Source organism: Quercus lobata, chromosome 1, assembly GCF_001633185.2.
Source record: "Quercus lobata isolate SW786 chromosome 1, ValleyOak3.0 Primary Assembly, whole genome shotgun sequence".
Lineage (NCBI taxonomy): Eukaryota > Viridiplantae > Streptophyta > Magnoliopsida > Fagales > Fagaceae > Quercus > Quercus lobata.
The window spans coordinates 10,298,873-10,323,328 of NC_044904.1; the positions used below are offsets into that span (position 1 = coordinate 10,298,873).

The 24,456-nt window shown below is 33.7% G+C and overlaps 3 protein-coding genes across 3 annotated transcripts; 2 read left to right on the forward strand and 1 right to left on the reverse strand.

Moving 5' to 3' along the window:
- Positions 1–1,262: 1,262 nt before the first annotated feature.
- Positions 1,263–9,047, forward strand: LOC115978052 (DNA (cytosine-5)-methyltransferase CMT3). The gene is made up of 20 exons (XM_031100082.1): positions 1,263–1,911; positions 3,278–3,391; positions 3,484–3,591; positions 3,689–3,808; positions 3,912–4,005; positions 4,105–4,304; positions 4,413–4,478; positions 4,572–4,835; positions 5,127–5,185; positions 5,265–5,331; positions 5,415–5,744; positions 5,827–5,895; positions 5,983–6,069; positions 6,182–6,269; positions 6,874–6,986; positions 7,315–7,428; positions 7,559–7,602; positions 7,693–7,762; positions 7,844–7,947; positions 8,723–9,047. The coding sequence occupies exons 1-20, from the start codon at positions 1,402–1,404 to the stop codon at positions 8,895–8,897; spliced, it is 2,796 nt and encodes a 931-aa protein (XP_030955942.1). The 5' UTR covers positions 1,263–1,401; the 3' UTR covers positions 8,898–9,047.
- A 2,975-nt stretch (positions 9,048–12,022) lies between these two features.
- LOC115976712 lies at positions 12,023–13,192 on the reverse strand. The gene is made up of 2 exons (XM_031098207.1): positions 12,954–13,192; positions 12,023–12,292 (listed from the first exon to the last, which is right to left on the reverse strand). The coding sequence occupies exons 1-2, from the start codon at positions 13,074–13,076 to the stop codon at positions 12,200–12,202; spliced, it is 216 nt and encodes a 71-aa protein (XP_030954067.1). The 5' UTR covers positions 13,077–13,192; the 3' UTR covers positions 12,023–12,199.
- Positions 13,193–14,128: 936 nt separating this feature from the next.
- On the forward strand, positions 14,129–17,462 carry LOC115978062 (pentatricopeptide repeat-containing protein At2g36730-like). Its single transcript, XM_031100091.1, has 2 exons — positions 14,129–14,756; positions 16,023–17,462. The coding sequence occupies exons 1-2, from the start codon at positions 14,218–14,220 to the stop codon at positions 16,825–16,827; spliced, it is 1,344 nt and encodes a 447-aa protein (XP_030955951.1). The 5' UTR covers positions 14,129–14,217; the 3' UTR covers positions 16,828–17,462.
- The last annotated feature ends 6,994 nt before the right edge of the window (positions 17,463–24,456 follow it).

The window sequence follows — 24,456 nt, forward strand, 5'->3', positions numbered from 1 at the left end:
TTGCTAAGATAGAGTAAATTTATGGTTTGTTGACAGTACTTGCTACATGCAATGAGAATTACTATAGTTCACAATCGAATGAGTTTTACCATAGTTAACAAATGAGTTTCTTTTGGAACATCTGACTCCTCCTGCCAACAGTTTGAAGCCATGTCATATCATGTACAACAATGAAGATGACAATGGGAGAGATATTTCCCAAAGATTATATTGAAATTTTATTGTTTAATAGATTGTGCTGATTTTTTTTTCGACCCAATTCTTTTTATGTAAATAATTATATTAGAGGGTACTTGTGTCTGTTTTGTATTTTATATTTGATTGAATTGTAGTTTAGATGAATCTTTGGGTTTGGAACAGGATATGGAGTTCATACATAACCCATTTTGGTCCTTAATTGTATTGTGGAAAAATTTATTGCAGAGAGATGATTAGAGTCAAAATAATTATGCTGCTATGACAATTCTTATAATTCTTTTCAATTAGAGTATGAAATTGAAATTTTGAAATTTTTTTGCCTGTTCATTGTTGGTGCTTCTAACTATTGGAAAATTTCATTTATTGTTGTTTTCGTTATCAACCTGTTCTATTGCCAGGCTTACCAAAAAACACTTTTTAAAGTTTTTTTTTTTTTTTCAATTCATCATTTATTCCTGAGACTGCTGAATTCAAAGATCAGTAAGTGCTTTATTTTAAACTTAAGTTTGATTTCTATTTTTCATTAAGTAATTTAATGTTTCATCTTTATACAAAATAGTTTTCCCGTGCATCGCACGGGTTAGCGACTAGTTAATATTATACTCTCGTTGAGAATAAATTATTCCGTTCATTTAATGTATTATATCTTCCTCTTCATGTAAACATGGATCATATGTGTAAAAATTACTTTACTTTTTATGTGAGATGAATATATAATATACAAGTCACACTCAATAATTTCCAATTACTAACAAACAATGAAAGTGTTAAATTTTTTTTTTTCTAAAAAGAAAAGAAAAATAACACAAAACAAAACAAAACAAAACACAATTTTCCCACATCACCCGTCCATAAACTGTGGAGAGAATAAAGCCTATCTAGTTGTAGCCACCCTTTGGATTCAAGTAAAAAAGGAACAAAAAAATAAAAGAAGGAAGAAAACATAAAAGAGAAAAAAACAAAAAAAAAACACATGGAGTCATGGACCTTTTTAAAATCCATTTCACCAAAGTCCAAACTCAATAATTTTCACTTTCCCGCTCACTCCGCCCTTTTTCAAAAATTTCGCTCTTCCCGATATCTCATAAAAACCTAATTAATCCCTTCCTCTCCCTCTCAAACTCTACTTTTCAAACTCTATTCTCTCCAACTCTCTCGCGCTCGCTCTCTCACACACACGCTCCGATCTCTCACTTCTCTGCCATGGCAAAGCGCAACTCGAGCTCAAAGTCAGTAACCAAGAGAACGCCGAAGGTGGAAGCGCTGCCGCAGGCGGCGGCGGCGCCGGATCTGAATGAGGAGGAGGTGAGCAGTTCGCCGAGTAAGCCTAGGGCGGTGGGGGAAGAGTCGGCAGTGGCAAAGCGCGTGTTAAGGTCGAGGTCAGTTACCAAGAAAAAGCAGGAAGTGGAAGCGCAGCCGCAGGAGGAGGAGGAGGAGGAGGAGAGTAGTTCGCCGAGGAAGCGTAGGGCGGAAGAGGAAGAGTCGGAAATGGCGAAGCTCAAGTCAAGGTCAAAGTCAGTGACCGAGAAAAAGCGGAGAGTGGAAGAGCAGCCTCAGGCGGCGGCTCCCAAGGAGGAGGAGGAGAGCAGTTCGCCGAGGAGGGCGGTGGAGAAAAAGGATGATGATGAGGAAGATTCGAGGTTCGTCGGAGAGCCAGTTCCGGACCTAGAGGCTCGCCAACGCTGGCCTAAGCGGTACGAGGAAAAGGGAAAGGTATACTTTTTATTTTTTTGCTTTCTTTTTGAGTTTTCTGTTTGCTCGAAGTGATAATTTTTGTGTGGAGTTTCCGTTTGGTTAGTCAGAAAATCAATGTGTTAGTAAAATATGGCTAGGGATTTGTGAGTTTTGTCTGCATCCAGATAGAGCTGTTTGATTGCTGAGAATGTTCAATTTTTAAAAAAAGGACCAATGGGTATATGATATTTTTATTTGTACGGGGTTCGTTTACTTTTTGTTGTATTGAACTCAATTCTGTGTGGGGTTTTTGTTTGGTTTTCTAGAAAATTAGTCAATTATTAAATTGTAGAGTTCGAGATTTTTTCTATTACCAAATGTGGAGGAGTCTGGTTGCTAGGTATGTGAAATGGAAAAAAGAGTACAATGAGCTTATTTTGAGTAAGCTAAATAGTTGGGCTTAATGTCCATGTATGCAATTCTTGCTTGGTTTAAAAAATCAGTCTGAAAAACAAATTGGTCTATGATGTATTTGTTTATGTGTCATGAGCTGACTTGAATTAAGTTAGATTATTGTAAAGATTTTAGTTTTGTTGGGTAGATATAAATGTTTTATTGAGCAGAAACCATCTTGTGAAATCAGAAGCGTAATCATTTTGAGACATTATGCTTGGGAGTTTCTATTTGGTTGTTGGGGAAATTTTTATGTCATCAAATTGTAAAGTTACTTTTGTGATTGCGTTGACATTAATGTATTTGTTTATGTGTCATGAGCTGACTTGAATTAAGTTAAATTATTGTAAAGATTTGAGCTTTGTTGGGTAGATATAAATGTTTTATTGAGCAGAAACCATATTGTGAAATCAGAAGTGTAGTCATTTTGAGACATTATGCTTGGAAGTTTCTATTTGGTTGTTGGGGAAATTTTTATATCATCAAATTGTAAAGTTACTTTTGTGATTGCGTCGACATTAATGTTTTATATATTAAAAGTAGTTTTGAAATTCAAAACTATAAAATGTTAATATTGCTTGTTATGTGTTTTGGTTGGCTTGAATAAAAGCAAGAAATACTTCTGTTTTTATGTTGGTTTTTTACTTGAGTAGTGAAAATCATGTTTCATGAAGCTTGATCTACCACTTATGGATATTGACTTTTTATGAATAAAGATGGAAGATGGCCATCAAGCTCTATTTCAAATCATCATTAATTAAGAGTAATGTTGTGAGTTAAAATAAAATTATGTTGTTTTAATTTGGTCCTTTTTGTTTCGTTGATGAGTAATATATTTTAATTATAGATGTAAGCTTGTAATGTAATGAGATATTTCTTAGATGGTTAAACCTACTGTTATGTAATGAAATATTATAAATCTTCTTGATAAGTGATGTGATGATATTGTTAGGTCATAAAAAGTAAGGATGAATCTGATGAAATTATTTTGGCTCGACGCCATTACACTCAAGCAGAGGTTGATGGTCAAATTCTCTATAATCTTTATGATGATGCTCATGTTAAGGTAAGTTTTAATTTGAAATGCTTTGCTATTTATTGTATATTTTATTTTGATAGTCTAACTTGTGTTTTTGTTTATTTGTTTGTTATGTTTAGGCTCCAGAAGGAATGCCTAGTTATATTGGCAAGATTGTTGAAATGTTTGAGGCAGTGGATGGAGGTTTTTATTTTACAGCTCAATGGTATTATAGGGCTGAGGATACGGTAAGTATCATCTTAACACTATCTCTTGATTTTGGTCCTCAATATTTAGCTTACTAATGCCTAGTTCTGATTAAATTTTTAATTTTTTTTTCCATAGGTCATACAGAACTGTCACAATCTTATTGACAACAAGCGTGTGTTCTATTCGGAAATCCAGAATGATAACCCACTGGATTGTCTAATTGAAAAATTAACAATTGCTAGGATTCCTTTGGATGTATGATTTCAAATTCTTATATACGTTCTTTGATTTTTATAAGTTCTTATATACGTTCTCTGATATTTTTATAGTGTGATAGTAATTAAAATTTCTTTTTCAGGTTGATCCAGCAAATAGAACAATTCCCAATTGTGATTATTATTGTGACATGCTCTATTTATTGCCATATTCTACATTTGTTAAGTTACCAACAGGTTGGAATTTTGTGTTATTTGCATTAAATTGTATGTGTTTTTAAATTTGAAAGACTTTATTTTTATTTGTCCTATTTTTTCCTTCTTATAAACTTGCAGAAGAGAGGCATAGTAGCTGTGAGGCATCATCCACTATTTCTTGTGAGTGTGATATGAATGGGACTGAACAAGAAGAAGATTTTAAAGTTCAAGATCACTCTAAGACAGAGGTGTCATTGCTAGACCTCTACTCCGGTTGTGGTGCTATGTCGACTGGGTTATGTCTTGGAGCTAATTTGTTTGGTTTACATCTTGTTACCGTAAGTTCCATTCTTTAAGCCAAAATATATACAAACCTGAATTAGATGTCAGCTTATCATCATCATTATGTCTTGGAACTAATTTATTTCCTTTGTATGTTGTTGTAGAGATGGGCTGTTGACTTAAACCGGTATGCTTGTGAAAGTCTCAGGTTAAACCATCCAGAGACGGAGGTAGATTTTCTGGTCTCTTTTCTTTTATTGATACATAGGAACTTTTATGCTTAAGTGCAAAACTCTAATATTAGTTTATCCTTGGCAAATCAGGTTAGAAATGAATCCGCTGAGGATTTTTTATTGTTGCTAGAGGAGTGGGAAAAATTGTGTTGTTATTTTTCCTTACTTAAAAGTGATGCTGTTCCACAAGTGTATGCGGATTTGTTTGTTGCCGATGATGGTGATGGTAGTGACGAGGACAACAATAATGATGAGGCTGATGATGAAGATGGGGAGGTCTTTGAAGTTGAAAAGATATTGGGAATATGTTATGGTGACCCTAATGAGACAAAACAACGGGAATTATATCTTAAGGTATTTGAATTAGTTCATATGAATTAGTTATTATTTGTTTTGATTTTATTTTTGTCATTATTTTGCACTTGAGTAAGAAATTGTAGTTGATTATCATGTTAGAATATTTACATGGAGAAGCTAGAATAAATTCAATCATGTGCTCTCTAAAAAAGTAATTAACTATTAAGTTCAATGGTCCAAAAAATGTAATATTGTAAAATTTTAAGTGCAGTATTAAGGTTTAAAATTTGAAGTTTTTTAGAATGTGCCTCTTTTTGACAATTGGGTTTTATCATCTCTTGTATTTAGGTTCGTTGGAAAGGCTATGGAGCTGATGAAGACACATGGGAACCAATCATGGGATTGGGGTATTGCATGGAATTTTGTTACATTTTTATGGATATGCTATTTTGTTATATATTTTTCTAATTATGGTTCATTTTACAGGAATTGTGTTAAGACAATAAAAGAATTTGTCACCAATGGTTATAGATCAAAGGTTTTACCTTTACCGGTATGTTTGTTGTAACTGGAATTAGGAAGCAAGTTATGTCTAACTTGAATGTGACCTTATACTTTTTTTTTTTAATAATGTAGGGTGATGTTGATGTGATATGTGGTGGACCTCCTTGTCAAGGCATAAGTGGTTTTAATCGGTTTAGGAATAAAGAAAATCCATTGGATGATGACAAAAATAAACAACTAATTGTTTATATGAACTTAGTGCAACACTTGAAGCCAAGATATGTTTTAATGGAAAATGTGGTTGATCTTGTTAAATTTGCAAATGGCTTTCTTGGACGTTATGCATTGGGTCGTCTTATTGGTATGAACTATCAAGTCCGGATGGGGATGATGGCAGCAGGTGCATATGGGCTTCCACAATTTCGCATGCGTGTTTTCTTATGGGGGGCACAGCCTACTGAGGTTTGTAAATAATTATATATTTTTTATTTGGTATGACTATCTTGAAGCATTTTTGTGCTAATTAGTTGTTTTTTTTTGGCAGAATCTGCCTCAGTTCCCACTCCCCACCCATGATGTTGTTGTAAGGGGGGTTATTCCATTAGAGTTTGAGGTATAAGAGGGTTACCTTGCTCTATAGTAGAAATTCTATTTTCCTTGCCGATGGTTTTCTTATAATTATATTTATGTATTGCTGCAGAAGAATACAGTTGCTCATGATGAAGGCCACAATCTCAAATTGGAAGAAAAGCTTTTGCTTAAAGATGCAATTTCTGACCTTCCTGCTGTATGTTTTATTTTTTTGATAAGTATCGCTGTATGTTTTATCATTACTTGCTTCTTTTTACATATGTTTGCAATCTATTGTAATATAATTTATCTTTTCACGTTTTATTCAGGTCGAGAATAATGAATGCCGAGATGAAATGCCCTACAGTGGGCCTCCCCAGACGGAGTTCCAGAAGCTTATTAGACTAGGCCGAGATGGTATGCTTCTGTGTTTGTTGCATAAATTTTTCTAAATCCATGGAGTTATATTCTGTGTGATGTTCATTTTTGAAGTGTCAATTTGTTGAAAGGAGAAACTTGAGAATGCTTCAAATTAATTTTTTTATCAGTATCTTTTTCAATGGGTGTGCATCATTGAAAGAAAAAAATTTTGTTTGAAGATGTGTATTTCGATACTATTCCCATATACCCGTATATGCAATTGTTTCATTACATGTTGTGAGTTTGAAAACATTTTTAATACACTAACATTGAATAAGTAACTCTTTTTGATCAGTACTGCAGGTTTTGTGTTGTTATCATATATTAAATTTGCGTTTATAGCAACTAGCAAGTGTGCTAATTTACTGTTTTATTAAATATAGAATTATGTGTATGATGGTTTTTCCCCTTTTTCAGGTCAATATTAATCATAGACTCTAATAACAGAAAATTTTCAATGAAGTATATGATGTACTGTATTTTCTCCATTTTTTTCTTTCTTTCTTTGAATGGTGTTTCAAGTCAATCAACTTTCTTTATAAATTTGGTAGGTAATGTTGAAGGTCTAAATGTACATTTTGGTGGGTGTTTTTTTTGGCAGAATTGCTGGGTCTTCCAAAGCAAGAACCATTAGAATGTGTCCTTTATGATCATCGTCCATTGGCATTGAATAATGATGATTATGAGCGTGTTTGTGAGATCCCTCAGAAAAAGGTGATTTTTCATATCATGCAATATGTATTTATAGTTTGACTAGCACAGGGAATGCCTGTCCTCCTAATTGAGTGAAGTTCTGTTGAGAGCCTTTGTTCCGTTCCCACACTGAGAGTCAACTTCGGGTGAGGTTCCCTTGGTTGAGGATTCTTCCTAGGGTTCGGTCTCATTCATCTTAATAGCATTTCAGTGGACTGAATGTTCAAAGCAGAATACGAAGAGGAGCAAACAGATAACCAGGGAGGAGAGATGCAACTAGATTGAAGTATTAATATTTTCCATGTGTGCATTGCTTTCTTATTTTTACTTCGTTTGAATGTTTGGTTAGGGTGCAAATTTCCGAGATCTGCCTGGTGTTCGGATCTGTTCAGATTCGAATAAAAATAAAGTAGAATGGGATCCAGATGTAGAGAGAGTCTATTTGAAGTCAGGGAAACCCTTGGTAAAGTTTTTTATTTTTTATTTTTTTTCCTACTATTGTTTTTTTCAAATGGTGGTGGTTATGGATATATTTATACATATTATTTTCAGCAATTTGGGCTGATAAGTCCTATTCACTTCATTACTTGTAGGTACCAGATTATGCAATGAGTTTTGTCAATGGGACGTCATCTAAGTAAGTATTTCTTTTGGCTGATTTTTTTTGTTGTTGTTGATTTTGCTAGTTGATTTGCTTTTCATATATTCTCCTTACAAATTCTTGTAGACCTTTTGCACGTTTATGGTGGGATGAGACTGTGCCAACTGTTGTTACACGAGCTGAGCCTCACAATCAGGTCATCTCCTTGTTTAAATTCTTATAGCTTAAAAGGATATGCACGGTGTTTCTTGATGGTTAACATGTCTCTCTATTACAGGCAATTTTACATCCAGTACAGAACAGGGTACTCACAATACGTGAGAATGCCAGACTTCAGGGTTTTCCTGATTGTTACAAGCTTTGTGGTCCAGTAAAAGAGAGGTGCCTTTCATTTTCCTACTCTTGGTTGAAGAAAATACTGCAAATACATGTTTCTACTATTAAATCTCATGAGTTTGTGGTGCCCAAATGGCACTTTATCCTACTTGGCATCTTTTTCAAACAGAATTGTTACTTTACAATAGACAAAACTAAAGTGGTTGTTAATAGAAGAGGACCATTTCATGAGTGAATTTTTGCTGATTTCGTAAATATGGAAACTACACGAGATTAAATTAGACCTGAAGGGGTTGCACAATTGGCTGGGGACCATGCCTCAAGAAGCTTAGATTGTTGGCTCAATTCTCATCTTCCCTTGGGGCCAAAACTTAGAGAGAGAATTTGAGTGATTAGGGAAAGGGGAAGGAGATGCCCTTTTAATGTTTCTGTCAGTTGTGGTTATACAAGATGTGGTTTGCCATGCTATGTAGTTATGTAGTATCATTTGAATAGAACAATTCTGATGCATTGTGTTGCTGGTATTGTATTGCATCTCATGCTGAGTTGTCAACCTTTTTATGGTTTCTGTCAAAAAATGTGAAGTGATGTTCTTGACTAGTTTGATGCTCATGACAAGTCTAGTGTTTCTACATATTTGTAGCAGGAAAAAGTGAATTTTAGTTTCTTAGTTATTCATTTCGAATATATCTGATAGATAAAATTTGGTTTTTTGGTTTTATGAATCTGTAATGCTTAATTGTGTTGGAATAATGCTTAATTGTGTTGGAATTATTGATACAGTTGTTGATTTTAAGTCTATTCTTTGATATTGTTTCAGATACATTCAAGTTGGGAATGCCGTTGCGGTTCCTGTTGCTCGAGCCTTGGGCTATGCATTAGGTTCAGCATTTCAAGGTTCTAGTGGTGTTAATGAACCCGTGTTTAGATTGCCTCCAAAATTTCCAAACATTTCAGGAGTGTGTTCTTCAGCAGCATCTGAGGATGATGCTTGATTCTTTCTTTGGAAGAGATACATTATATTTGAATATTATTAATTCTATCAAGGGAATTGTAAATTGCCCTAATTGGGTTATTTTTGTCACTCTGATTCGCAATATTATTAGATGAATTAATTGAAGTGCCTCTTATCTTTTAGGTAAAAATGTTGCTTTATTGTGATTGATATTTTGGTGTTCTGTTTGAAATGAGTAGTTTTGCAATGTGTCTTGTATTGCTTCTCTCAAGTCTCCACTAATCCATAAAAAATCAAACATTTTATCTTCACATGGAATGGCTAAAGTTGAACAGTTTGTCCCTGCAGATTGATTCATTGACAGCAGATTTTCCAGCTGACAAAGATCTTGTATGTTTTGAGTGCCCTAAATGCATGGAAGGTGAATTATCAATTATGAGCAAGAATCAATGCAAAACATAATTTTTAAGGAGAAAGTCACGCTTCTCTTGAACCTTTCCTTCTGTAGATAAAAAATGGGAAAAACATAAAATTAACGTATGTGGGGTCAAATGATTTTTTTAATTATGTTTTTATAGAAAATAAGTAATTTTTATGCAAAATTTACCATAAGGAAATATTTTTATATTAAACTTTAGGTCATTATGTATTTATATAAGTAATTGATGTTCACAATCAGAAGCCAACTTAAAATGAAAAAAAAAAGTTTAATTTTAATTTTTTATTGGGGAGGGGGTGGTGTTTATTGCTTCAGAATCCATTTCTCTTGTGGTGTGTCTTTGTGTTAAAATCCATTTCTCTCTTTCTTGTGTGTGTTTGTTTCTCAAAAAAAAAAAAAAAAAAGTTCCTCAAATTTTGTTTATTTGAAGAACATTAAGACTGAATTTAACTAACCTACACAGGCTACATCAGTTGGTTGGCATTACTAGTCAGTATTCTGTTTCATGCTGTGCATGTAGTGAAATAAGATATGGAGTAGTTATAAATTTCGAAATCTGCTTATAAAAAATAATTTTCCAGTTTATGTTTGAGGTGAATGGGCTACCTTCGGTGCATAAAATGCTAGCAGTTTGTCAATTGAATGGGCTACCTTCGGTGCGTAAAATGCTAGCAGTTTGTCAATTGAAATGTTTTTAATAAGATTGATAAACACATCTTTGAATAGAGTCAAAATTGAATTCCCATCTGGTTTCCAAACAAGAATTTAGCTGCTAAATCATTCAAAAAAGAAAAGCGCATCCACTTCTAATCTAATGCCAGTAAGAATGGCTAATATTCCACAGTTCCCTCATTGAACACAACCCTTCTCATGAACAACTGCTTATCTTAGTCACAATCTCTGCTTGTAGCAGATTAAAAGATCCTCTCTCTTTTCTGGGCTGCATATTCTTAATTTCTTACCTTGTTTCAGCATTTCTTCAACCATTAAACTGCTAGGATCAACTCTCCAATTAATTATGGAAATGAAACCAACACCAAGTTTGGAAAGAAATTTATAAAAGGGAGCACAAATGCCTGAATTTGAGGAGTGAAAGCTTTGCACACAGAACTAAGATCTATATAATAACACTTCATTGTGCCTTGACTCATGTGGCAAATAACCCACGAGAGCATGGATTTTTCTTTTTAAATCAATCTTATAAGTCAACTCTCCTGCTCACAGCTCTGCAAGAAGTTCCAGGAAAAATCTCATCATCATAATTCCTAGACAGATAACAATCCAGAATTGCCGACAAATCAACACCCTAAAATCTTACATAAATACACAACTAAGTTTCACCTCTCTCTTTTAATAAAGAGCCAATTGGTATATTGACTTGATAATAAAGAGCAATTATCATGAAGCAGATGTTATGAGTTCAAATCCTATCGTATTTATCAAAAGAAAAAAAATCAAACAATTTGGATGATCTTGTTTGCAGGTTAGCTTGGGCTGCCACTCTTTATCATTTGTGGTTAGATTGTAATGCTAGATTGTGCAATGGGAGAATAAGATCCGAGGATGCAATTCTTCAAGGTTCAAGCCAATGTTATTTATGTGAGTTGTAGAGTTGAATTGTTGTAAGAAAGTGTCACTCAATCATTAACAGAGGTTTGTGCTGTACGTGGAAGATTTCATTCAGTTTTGAGTCTTGAGTTGGGTTTGCTCTGTTGTCCTTGTAGCCTCTGTTTCTTTGGTGTTTTTGCTAGATATGTGCTGGCTTTTGGTCTCAGGTGGGGGTGTTTTTTGATAGTATATGTTCCATTTGGTATTAATAAAATATCTCATTCATTTTTTTTTAAACAAACCAGCAATTGTGTTAGGCCAAGCACAAACGCACCTGCCAATCCATACAGGCATACTTTCCAAACAATTGTACAATTTACCAAATGCTTGTTTGGACCAATTAACAATGAAATGGTTCCAATATAATTAATCTAATTGGGAAAAAAAAATTGACAAACACACAACAGGATTCTGATTAATACAAATCAAAATCAAACCAACAAGTAAAAACATTAAACAGACCTAGAATTTCAAGCAAATTTGTGCATGGCCACTCATGGATTGATGCTAATTGCTATTTCTAATTTATCTCTTAAATGTTAAATCTGTTAGTTTTCAGGTTGTTCAGGCAATGAGGGAAAACATCCAACACTCATAGACTGTTGTGCTTTGGGGATCTATTTATTTTCTAGATCAAAATCATATTAAAAGAACATGCTTTGCCAGAAAGATATGAGGGATCTGTCAAACCAAGATAAACAATTTGATTAGAAAAGTTAGAGAGATAGAGAGAACTCACGTGCTGTTCACAGAGCAGGACCCAATGTACAGATCAGATTGGCTCTGTGCCTGGCTTCAGCAATGTGTGCTGCTCTAAATACAAATTGTTTCCAGAGAACACACAGGAGTGAATAACCATTCTAGAGTAAGCATTTGGTTTTTTGGCATTCAAACCTGGAAAGTACAGGTGAAGCTCTACAGAGCTAAATTTTTTTTTAACTTCTCACAATTACACACACACACACACACACACACACACACACACACACACACATATATATATATATATTAAAAATCTTCAAAAAATTGAATAGTACACCATTTAGTCATTATTTTTGCCAGAGAAATGCAAACCAAAAACCCTTATATTCAAAAGCTTGTTTTCAACCACCAAAAAGAAGTCCAACACATTCAAGGCTATTATAGAAGTCATACATGGCCATGCAATACACATATAAAAGTAGAACTCCAACAATTTTATTTCAGTTAAGCACATTTGATCTGAATTCATATTCTACATCAAATTCCCAAAACACAGAAAAAGATACAATAAAACAATATATTGGCAATTGAACTCATTTTGAACTGGGATTTGATCTGCTAGTAACAGGGAAAGGAGGCAATCTGAGCACTGCTTCTTCCGTCTCAATTGGGTCTGACCTGAGTATCTACCCAAAAAACAAAAAAGCAAAACAGAAATGAACACCCTTATATCAATAAAAATCCATCTCAAAATTGAAAAATGTATATTAGTTTAACAAAAATGAATTGTACCACTCACAAAAAATGAGTAGAACTACCCTCAAAGAGATCAAAAAACACAAAATGCAAAAATCCAAATAACAATTTGAAGAGAGAGTAGTGGTCCAGTGGGTCTTGGAGGACAGACTTAAATTAACAAAAGTAACCCCATAATAAATTCCATATGTATATTTATATAAGAAAATGAATTGTAGCCAAGAACCTTGTAGCTCAGCTATACCTGATCTCCTTAGGTTCAAATTACCCTCTCCCACTAGCAACAATTATCAAAAAAAGAAAATGAATTGAACTAGATACACATAAAGATATATCAAAAAACATAAAATGGAAAACCCATATAAAAAATTTAAAGAGAGAGTAGTTGGTCTTGGAGGAGAGGCTTCTATCTCCAAAAGCCTCTACAATATTGAAAATTTTCTATATTGATATATAACAAAATGAATGGTACCACATACACATAGAACAATGATATCAAAAAACGCAAAATATGAAAAACCCATGTCAAATGAAAACTACTAAAGGCCAAATATTCACATAAAAATTTAGACAGAGAGAGAGAGAGAGTACTGGGTCTTGGAGGACAGGCTTGGTGTCATCTTGAGCAGGTCTAAAATGGGGTTTGCTAGGCTTCTCTGAACTGCTTTGCCCATTGTTGTTGTTGGATTTCATTGAAATCTCTGAAACTTTCATTGTTAGCTAGCTCTCTCTCTCTTCTGAGTAGTCTCTACTCTCTATTGCTTTCACAAGAGAAGACGGAAAGCAGAGAGAAACGACGGCGTCTTGTGACTGTGTGTGATACAAAATTTAGGCTAAAATTCAATTTAGTGCATTGATTTTTACTTCAATTGAAAAATTAGACTCTAAGATTAAACTTTGGTCAATTTAGTCCTCACCTTTTCAGAGTCCAATTCTGTCAGCAATCAAGCTGTTTAAAGTTTTAACATTTTTTTTTTATTAATAAAAATTTAACTGAAAATATTCACAAGACATATTATTTGATAGAATTAATTGTGTGATAAGTATTATTTTAAAAAAAAAAAAAAGGTTTCCAAGGCTTCATTTTTTTAAATAAATTTGGACAGAAAGTAAGTACTAAATAAAATAAGTAGAGAATTTACGTGAGACTTGTAAATAGTATAATAAAAACAATAAATTGACTTATAATTAAGATCTAAATGCATACTAAAACAAATTTCAACCTAAAATCTAAAATGAACATGCATGGAAACAAGAAAAAAAAGAAGAGTAAAGGTGCAAAATTTCCCTTCTAATTTGATTAAATTTATTTTTTGTTCTTAAAATTTGAAAGGTTGTTATTTAGTCCTTAAGAATTCAATAGGTGTTAATTTTTTGTCCAACCTATTAATATCTTACTCAAGTAATCACTTATGTGAAAATAAAATATTGATGTGACATGTCAAAAAGTTAACGTAATTTAGAAGAAATTTAATAAAATAAAAATAGAACTACGTCTTATGTTTGAGCAATTACTTATATGAAAATGGAATGTTGATAAAACATGTTAAAGAGTCAACGTGATTTAGAAGAAATTTAATGGAGTAAAAATGAAACTACGTCTTATGTTTGAGATAGGTAAATAGTAGGAGAGGGGATATGAAATCAATGTTTGAGGTTACCTCTTATTTTGTATTTGTCCCAAATTCCAACACGTTCTAACCTCTCATTTTTATTTTTTGAAGAGGCCATTTTATTGTAATTGTCGATAGTGTAATTTGGATGTTTTTAATGATTAAAAGCCAAAACCTGCTGTTTTAGTTCGGAGTCTTTGAGTTTTAACTTTTAAAGTCTTTTGTGTTAATGTAAAAGTGTCATGGTTTCCCGCCAAATTCAAAACTTGATCCAACGGTCAAAAACTACCTCCCATCTCCTCCAATTCCAGTCTCTGATTTTCAAAACCGCTCTTGATCACGACGCCGAATTCATCTCTCAGTTCGTTCTTTCAGGGTGCTCTGTTTCAGTCAATTTTGCAAAATTAGTATTCGATAGCTTGCCCATTACTCCACCGCTCTTTGCTTGGAACACAATTATCAGAGCATTTACCAAGAGCTCAACTCCAATACAATCAGTGAGGCTGTTCTCTCAGCTCCAAAGGGTTGGGATTAAACCAGACAATTTCACATACCCTTTTGTTTTGAAAGCCTGTGGCCGGTGTTCGTTGGTCGGAGAAGGTGGGGCGATGCATTCGATGATTATAAAGGCGGGTTTTGATTTGGATCGGTATATAGGGAATACCCTTTTGAGAATGTATGCAGCTTGTGGTGCTGTCGGGCTTGCGAGGCGGGTGTTTGATGAAATGACTGTGAGAGATGTGGTTTCTTGGAGTTCCATGATTGCAGGATATGTTGCTTGGTATGCCCCTTTAATGCTTCAGCTCATATGCAACCTTGTTTGGAGTTTGGACTGACTGATGATGTTTTGATTAAGAGCATTATAAAAGCTTTCAGATGATTTGTCATCAGCAGCACTTGCTATTTAGTGTTTTCGGTTTTTTCACCCAGTAAAAATTGATTAGTGATTTTATCGGTTACTTTCCCAAATTATAACATAGAGTTATAGTTGTTTTTGAATGTAATGAAAAAGATCGAGGTTACTAAACTTCCTCTACTGACCATAAAATCCTGATAATAATCACATAGAGTTCCTTTGTTAATTATTTTCTTGAACTTTCATGCCGGGCCTGGATTAATATATGCTCCTTTTGTTCATCAAGTATGCTAACTTTTCCTTAATGAAGATGCATTTAATATTCATGGTGCTTTCTTAACTGTTGGTCACAAAAAAAAGTTTCTCTAACCTATCCATGGTGATTTCTCGACTCTTGATACCAACATGTTCTCATGAAAAATAAACACGTTCTTTATAACTGTGAACTCATGATTTCAATTGCTATGTCATTCAGAAAGAGCTCTAGAATTACTCCACATATTTGAATTTTACAATGACAGAGTAGAGAATTAATAAACTAGTCAAGCTTTATAGATTGGGTACTTCCTACAACTCACTTGGGCCGTGGGATTTGGAGATAAAGTTCCTAGAGGCATGTGTTTTCAGGTTTAAGGCTTGTATACTTGTCCAATGTTGCAATGTGCTTCATACATTCTATTTCCTCATAATCCCTGCTTAAGAAAATTTCTCTGTTCCTTTCATTTGTTTGACATGTTAAAACTTAAAACTGTGAATCCTCTAGAAAAAGAAAGTTAGCTATTACTCTTAGTTAATTTAGTGTCCTCATGAAGAGAGATTTTAGTGTGAAAACCTTCTTCTTGTTATTCTTATATGAATTAGTTATTATTTGTTTTAATTTTTATTTTAGCTTTTGCTCTTCCTCTCTTAGACTTTGTTTTATATTAAAATTCATAAAAGTTGCCTTAATCATGGCTAAGCTTCAATGTTTATTCTTGCATCATGGAACTGCAGAAAGCTTCACCTCCAATCATAATTTATAATAATTGTCAGGTTAAGAAAAATGACCAAATAATTCAGATTGACTTTTATTATGTCTTTGCTACCAAGATGGCCATTTCCCTTATTCTGTAATTTTCATGTCATATATATAATACAGATTCACCTTAACCCCAGTTAAATTATTCCTTTCTTACTTTTATGTTTATACAGCAACTGTCCATCAGATGCCTTTAAGGTGTTCCAACAAATGAAACTAGCAAATGAAAGACCAAACTCAGTCACTTTGGTGAGCTTGCTTTCTGCTTGTACTCATCTTCTTGATATCAACACAGGGGAGTCCATTCATTCCTACATTATCATAAACCATATGGAATTGGATGTTGCTTTAGGGACAGCTCTCCTTGAAATGTACTCTAAGTGTGGATATATTAACAAAGCTTTCCAAGTCTTCAATTTGATGGGTGAGAAGAATTTGCAGTCGTGGACAATCATGATATCTGGTCTTGCAGATCATGGCCATGTGGTAGATGCTATTTCATTGTTTACTGAGATGGAAAGAACTGGGCTGAAACCAGACAGTATGTCATTTGCTGGGATCTTGTCAGCTTGTAGCCACTTGGGTATTGTTGAAGAGGGTCAAAAGTATTTTGATCAGATGGTAAGAATTTATGATATCAAGCCAACGATGGAGCATTATGGATGCATGATTGATTTACTTGGAAGAGCTGGATTGATTAATGAAGCTTATGAGATTATCAAGAACATGCCAATGGAGCCTAACTCAGTAATAATAAGGAGCTTCCTGGGAGCATGTAGGACCTATGGCTGGAACCTTTGTTTAGATGATAACCTTAGGAAACTATTACTTAAATTAGAGCCTGAACTTGGAGCAAACTATGTACTTGCAGCTAATGTATCTACTTTATCTGGTTTCTGGAATGATGCAGCTGACCTGAGAGTAGCCATGAAACAGAAGGGCTTGAAGAAGGCTCCTGGGTACAGTTGGTTGGAGTAAATAGTGTTTGTACTAAGGTAATCATCAAAGAGGCTGTATGGTAACTTTTGATCTTGGCTAATGAAGAGTCATAATCTATCTGAATTTCTGTATTTTGCTGAGAATTCAGGGATGAAGAACATAGTTTTGGAAATTAAAGAGGCGTAGTGTAGACTGTAAGAGAGATGAATCACTAGTGAACTTATCTTTTGTAACAAAGTACTTGAGCTTTCCAGGATTTTTGTTCTTGTTGACAGCTGCACTATTAGCATGTGAAATTAGATTCCCAACATGAGCGCAATATTAAGTCTTAGACTAAAAGGTACATATGGAATTGAGTTTTGGAGGCTATTTGGGGAGCTTAACAGAATGTCAAGGGCATATTTGGACAGCCAATCTGCATAAATATACGCAAATGCAGCTTGCATGTTACTGTAAAATGAAATTTCAGCTTGCCTATGAGTGTAATTTTTCCGTTATGTGTGAGAACTGAGACCTGACAAATGTGCAAGAAATAAATGTTGAATTTCTCAACAGTCACCTTTCCTGCAAGCAATAACCAGAGATTAGTTCTAATTTGAGCAGCATAACTTTCATGTTATGGACATTTAAAGTTGTTGCACTAGAGAGATTGGCTGAGTCATCATGATGTATATAAAATCAGGTAAAATCCTAGAACACAAAGTTGCCATTTTTGTTCGTTCTGCCACGAGCAAGTGATGGTTTACATGGAATCACTAGAAGTGGAGCTTATAGGCATAGGTTGCATCTGGAATAACACATCTTATGAGCTGTTAATACCCAGAGGAATTACTTTTACTTCAAGACAATATTTTTAAACTTGTGAAGCATCTCATTACATGCTCACATGATAATTTTCAAAGCAACTATTGAAGCTTTCTAGGAGTAGCATTTTCCTATGTCTTTGTTGTGCATATCATAGAGTTGCCTTTTCTTATTTAGGCAAAGTAATTACCTGATTCTTATGAAATTCCAGCATTGCCCTTGCAAATCAATAAAATATATGATTGGTAACTGATTGAATCATAGAGATGCTAGTGTTACTGTACAAAATTCCATGACTACATGCCTTCAAAGGAATGAGTTAAAACTAAGGTTAAAGGCTCAGTGAATTGATTCCCTTTGGTAAAAAGTCTGACAAAAGTTTCAAACTACAGAATAATTTATCCTAGTGAAATTAGAGTTTATAAGTCCATAGGTCCACCAGATAAATACAAAAGGACACCTCTATTATTGCTATTATTTTGTGGCCATATATCCCTGCATATGTATGTCTTTTGACAGCTTCAGAGTCCTGACCCTTTCAGTTTTTCACTCCCTAAGAATCACTCACTAACCTTTTTTCCTCATGACTTCAGCCCCAAGATCAAGAGCATCAAGTCTCAGCCTCTCAGAGATGTGGCTCCTAATGGCAGCCTTTATATTTATCTGTGGGTTTTTGGGTTATGTAATTTATGATGCAATTATGGCCACAGCATCTGAGCTATTGCAACGTTTGCTGGTGATTTCTCCTCTGTTGCTGGTCATTGCTGTTCACTGGCTCTCTACAGGCAGCCATTTTAACCTCCCAATGCCAGGGTCTGAGCCAGGTGCCATTCACCGAGCTGGGGGCTCACCTTGGGGTGTGGCCTTTGTACTCCTATTGCTTTTATTTCTCATATCCTACCAGCCTTCCTTGCATGGCCTTATCTTCTAAAGCAAAGCTCAAGTATGCCAGTTCACAAATGTGTGTGCTATATAGGTGTGTAATGTATCCTTCTCCATAATGTAAGTTAACAGTCATTTCATTTCTGTGGAAAATGAAATGAGGAGAAGGATTAACTGCTGTTACTATATATGCTAGTAAAATGTAATCTTGGTTCTGGTTTCTTTATGTGTTTAACTAGCTTCTCAGAGTGAATCATCATATTGAAACCACTTCCATTTTTTTTTTTTTTTTTTGAGGATGAAACCACTTCCATTGATTTTGAAGAACTACGGAAATATTCCACCCATAAATAATCCGTTTGTGCTCTATTTTTTTCTTCTTAATCTCACAGTTTGTGTTCTATAAACATAGGAATAGGGGAAACTTTTTATGAAAAAATTACCTCAAATTTGCTTTTCACCAGCTACAAGCACAGCCTTGTCTTTGATGTTTGCATTATATGGGGAATAAATTTTGCTTCTACTTTATCAGGAAAGTGCTGGATGAACTTTTTAACTTGCCAAAATGCATTATGAGTTTTCCTGCTGTTTTCAACGTCAACAGGAAAGTGGAGGATGAACTTTCCAACTTGCAAAATGCAATAGGAGGTTTCCTGTAATTTCTACTTCAACAGTAAAGTGAAAGATGAGCTTTTCAATTTTCAATTTGCAATAGGGATTTTCCTGTGGTTTTTGTTAGTGTAAAATCATTCTTTAATCCCTGCTATATTAAAATACATATTCCTGCACAACTACTTTTTGGAACCCACTTTCTGAAGAACGAATATTCTTCACTATCTCAGTAGGTCATTTTGAATTTTGATTCCCAGCATGGAGTCTTTGCTTTATTCCTTTTTCCGTTTTGGCCATTTGTTGATGGATCATGCAAACATTTGTTTTTTTCCCAAGAGGGTGGAAAGTTGAATAGTAATTAGCAATACCTTGCCATCAACATTTAGCGTGCACACAATATAAAGAAAGGGATCAGCTTGTTAAGGAAACAATTAAACAAAGGTGATTGTCTTTTTCATTGAGATTTACATATAATAGTATAGGTGGGGAGCAAGCATCGGCATGCTAAAACTCCAAATATACTAAAGTTTAGTATCAAACCCAATAAATTTTGCATCACTTCCAATTCTAAATAGTTTTACAATTGGGCTACAATACCATCCTACTTTTATGATGGTACGATAGCAAGATGGTAGTTTCTTTAAATAATATTTTGTTAGGTTTTTATTTGGGCTTTATTTAGGTATTGGGTTATATTATATTTTATTATGTAGATATATTATTTTAATGTGTTGTATGGTAAAATAAAAGTAAGGATGTTGGGTGTATTGTAAAATGGTATAGTATAATAAATAAAGTAGCTTTTGAGATGGTAAAATGAGATATTTTTTAGAAACCGGATGCCAATGTAATGGTTTCCAAGTCTCATGTGTTCCATGGGTTCTAATAATTTTGGAGATAACTTAGGTACAATTTAATAATTTTCTAAAGATAAAACTTAGGTTTAAAACTTAGATAAAATTATTGAGGTGCAGTGTATTATGTTTCTCAATTAAATTCAATCTAATAACTGCATTAAGTATAATTTTTTTTTTGGAGGAAAAATTATTTTTTTGTACTTCATTATTCCATGCAACCATGTATTTGAATATAATGAGGAAACATAATATATTGCACCTAGAAAGTTTTGCCCATTATCTTGTACATTTGGCATATGCTAATATACATAATCTCTCTCGAGGTAGACTTCACGTTTAGTGGGATATACGTATGTCATATTCACGAGATACCTTCTTCTATGATTAATGGATTACTTTATCAGATTAGCAAAAAAAAAATGGATTACTTTATCAGCACTCGAAGTAGATAGGACAATCTGTATTGTCTGAGTGCAAAGATTGGTTCAATTTAAAAAAGAAGACAGAAATTATAGATGTGAAAATAGGATTGAATGCAATTATCCCTCCTCTACTTACAAAATATTTTTACCACTTTAATTTTTTAACTTTTTCTTATTTTCATTATCCAATTATTGAGATTGAAAGTTCCTTCTTCTTTTTTTTTAACTCTGAATCAATCTCAGCCATTAAATCTATTCCATTATGAAACAGGTAGGTCCGGTACATAGGAATAATTAGTAGTGAAAAAATTATAGGCCCAGTCAAAAGTTGAGCTAGGGATCCGGTACATAGGACCCCACTTCCTTAGAAAAATTCAACTAAAATCTGGCCCTTTATAAATTCAATTTAAAACTATCCAGGCCCTCAAATAACTTTACCTATGGGCCCTCATTTATTATAAAAGGACTCGAGCTAACCTTACCTAGCCCTCTGAAAGCAACAATTACAGCTTCGTACATCATCTATCACCATAATAATACAGACAAAACTCAAAAGACATCTATATCTATAGATTCAATAATGTTTTACACAGTCAAAATCCCAATTAATGAATTTTTATTTTCAAAGCTGTAAGTGTTGTTAGTTGTGAAACATCTCAATGACTCAATGTGTTGTTTTACTAACTTTTCACAAGAATATTTTGCTTTGATGCAAATATCATATAAACAAATTAGTAGTTATGGTGTTTTAAAGTACCTCCTCCCCTATGTTAGCTTTTCTTAATCAAATTCTATTATAACTAAATTATTGGATTAGGGTGCAGCCTCATCTTATTTGGTCTAAGAGACTCTAGACATCTAGTTAGAGACTAAATTACACTTATAACATTTTATGTTTAGGTGTGTTTTTATTTTAGCCCCTCATGTTCCATATCAAAGTGGTGATTCTATCTACTTTTATGATGGGCCTTATTATTATTATTATTTATAATAAATTAGTTAGAAATATTGCATAAATACCCCAAGGCTCAAATTGAGGTCCCCGTGTTCTCTCATACACTTTTAAGGTGTGAGAGATACCATTCAGCTCAACTCACCCAATTGATTGACCTTATCTGTAAGTGTTAATTAAACTTGCAAGTTACATTATAAGAGATGGTCCAAGCAAAACCAATTATTTTTATCTTCTCTTTTTTTTCCATTACCATAAGTATAAGACCATCAACAACCACTCTCTTGCACCTCGATCCAACATTCCAATCTTCATTAAGTTGTCCAAACCAGCAATCAAATAAACTGTGTATCCACTTCAAAACACATTCTATAAAAATCATTCTCAAACACTAAATTTTTTTTTGAGGGAATCGAAACTTTTCATAAACAGGGACAAAAAATGGGAACACCCCAAGCAATCAAGTTACACTAACTAGAGACATAGAGAAAAAGAGATACAATACAAAATTAACTTATTTAGTTTATATAGTTTATTTGATAAAATTATAATTAAACTTTAAAAAGGTGATGTATTAAAAACTGTTATAGAGGTGAAAAGAATACATCCAATGAAGCCCAAAGATTTTTTTTTTATAGTCAACTCACAAGTCACAACAGCTTACGTTCCTTGCTTTACCGTTTACATATGACACATATATTTGAATAAATTGGTCCCATAGATTCTTCTTTTTATTTATTTTTTAAAATTTTCACAGAATCTTTTTTACTTCCAGACTTCCAGTACGTACAGGCATTGTGGCCTGTGGGGCTGCCAATGTGATTCACGGGGGAAGACTTACACATGCCATCTGATACGTCTGCAATGTTTAATAATAATACACAGTTATTGTACTGCTCTTTTATTTTTTGTTTGTTTAATAAACCTCATATTTTAAGTTGCATTAGATTGTGTTTTAAATTTAATGCTATAAACTAAGCAGAAGGGGGATCAATGAAGCTTGATTCACCCAAGATTTGACTTGGCTTTTTTCTTCCCACCAAGAGAGAATATTATGCCTGTGATACCACCTAAAAACAAACCTGGACCTGTTCCAAATCCAATCATCACCAAAAGATTTGTGTTCAATAAGGCATCGATATCAAGCCTAAAAAGCCATTGCCAAAGGTACTGGTGCTTGTGATTCTGAATCATTATCAAAATGCCAACCTTCACGGGTAGTGGTGGCGACAACACTTACATGGAAGGCCCTCATTGCCGTGGCAATTTCTTTTATAAGATTATATATCGGTCACTACCATTATGATGTGGGTCTTAACTTTGATACAGTTCCATCGCAGCTAGAGTTCGTGCATGGTAGTCAATATGTGGTAATGAAGATGATGATTGTTAGATAGAAGTTTAAACTTTTGAGAGAATTGGTAATTTAACAATGATAATGTGAGTTTTAGCAATTTCAATTACACAAGATAGATCGTGGTGCCTAGGATGTGTGTGGGCATGTGATAATAATCTTAATGGGGCAAATATATGCACGAAGGTAAGGTTGTCAAAATTGAGAGCTTACGTAAGATCGTGTGAGGTAGATGAGATCATGGATTGTAGAAAAAAAACTAAAAAAAAAATTGGTATATTAAACAATCACATAAATTATACATTTATAAAAAACCAAAAATTTGTATTCATTTGATATAATTACCACACATCATTTAATTCATTTGTAAGCATCATTAAAGATGTCAAAAATCTCAAAACATGACACTCTATTGGAATGTTATTTTTCATTTGTGTTCAACTGACACTTTATTTCTCTACATTAGAATAGCAAAACTTAGTTTATTGGAATGTTATTTTTCATTTGGATCCAATTAAACCCTCTGTCAAGTTAAAGAAAATTACAAGAAATCAGGATTGTTTGAGATCGTCAGAATTGTACGATCTTAAACGATCGCAAAGATCCTTGAAAGATTTAGATCGTTTTGAATAGGTGAGAACGTAAAATCATAAGATCGTAGGATCTAGATCATAATTTTGACAACTATGCATGAAAGAGGAGGAAGATACCACCGGCAAGTTCAACAACGTTCATGACCCTCTCTAACCATCACCACCTTAACGGAACTATCTTCTACGTTAGAGATCAACTAATTAAATTATATATACCACTCCTTCGATATAACCTTCAAATATGAAGCTACCCTATGTTTTATTTTGTGACACTTACCTCCTTTGAATTTTGCTTAATAAGGCATTTACTTCTTTGTAATTTGCTTTATGAGACAATTCTGCTAACATTAACAAAATTTGATGATAGGGAAAGTGCCAACAACATCCATGGGAAAAAAAAATTAAAGAAAAATATTGTAGTATCTTAAGCTTTCGCCTTCTAAACATAAACCCAAATGAGAATTGAATGAAAATGTTAGAGAGAGAACAAAGAACATAGGGGCAGAAGTTAGGACGATCTTTTTCTTCAATTCTTTATTTGTATATGATTTTGTACCTTGTACCTTGCCACATCATAAAGCCCATTAAAGTTTTAAGAATTATGCAACTAATCTTCCGGTAGGGTCTTATCTTTTCCTCCCTTCACCTAATCTTTCATTCAATAGAAACACTTTTATCTTCACTTATTAGCCTCTCCCCAAAATTGTAGGGCCTATATAGTTGATATATAGGGTGCAACTTTTTCCATAGTGTTATTATTGTGGAAAAATAATTTGAGAATTATTAATGTGACAAATTATTAATGGTAGATAAAAAAGTTATGTAAGTGGTGTGTCTGATAAGAACTAGTAAAATCCTATTAACTCAACTATGTCAAAAAAATGCACAATTCTAGTTAGTTAAATTGGTAAAATTTTTTATTATCAAATGAGAGATTTAAAGTTCAATTATTGCCTACATAGAAAACTAGTTGGTATCCTAGCCAAATAATAAAGAACAATCATCATGGATCGGGTGCCAAAAATTTGAAATACGATCATATCTCTAAAAGAAATTGTGAAACTTTTGTGCATGTAATATTACTCAACTAATTAACAAAGAGCTACCCTCATGTACCCCTAACCATAATTCAGGCCATTGCACCCAGATCTACCCTACCTAAATGTGGATTAAATTAAATTCTCCATCCGTA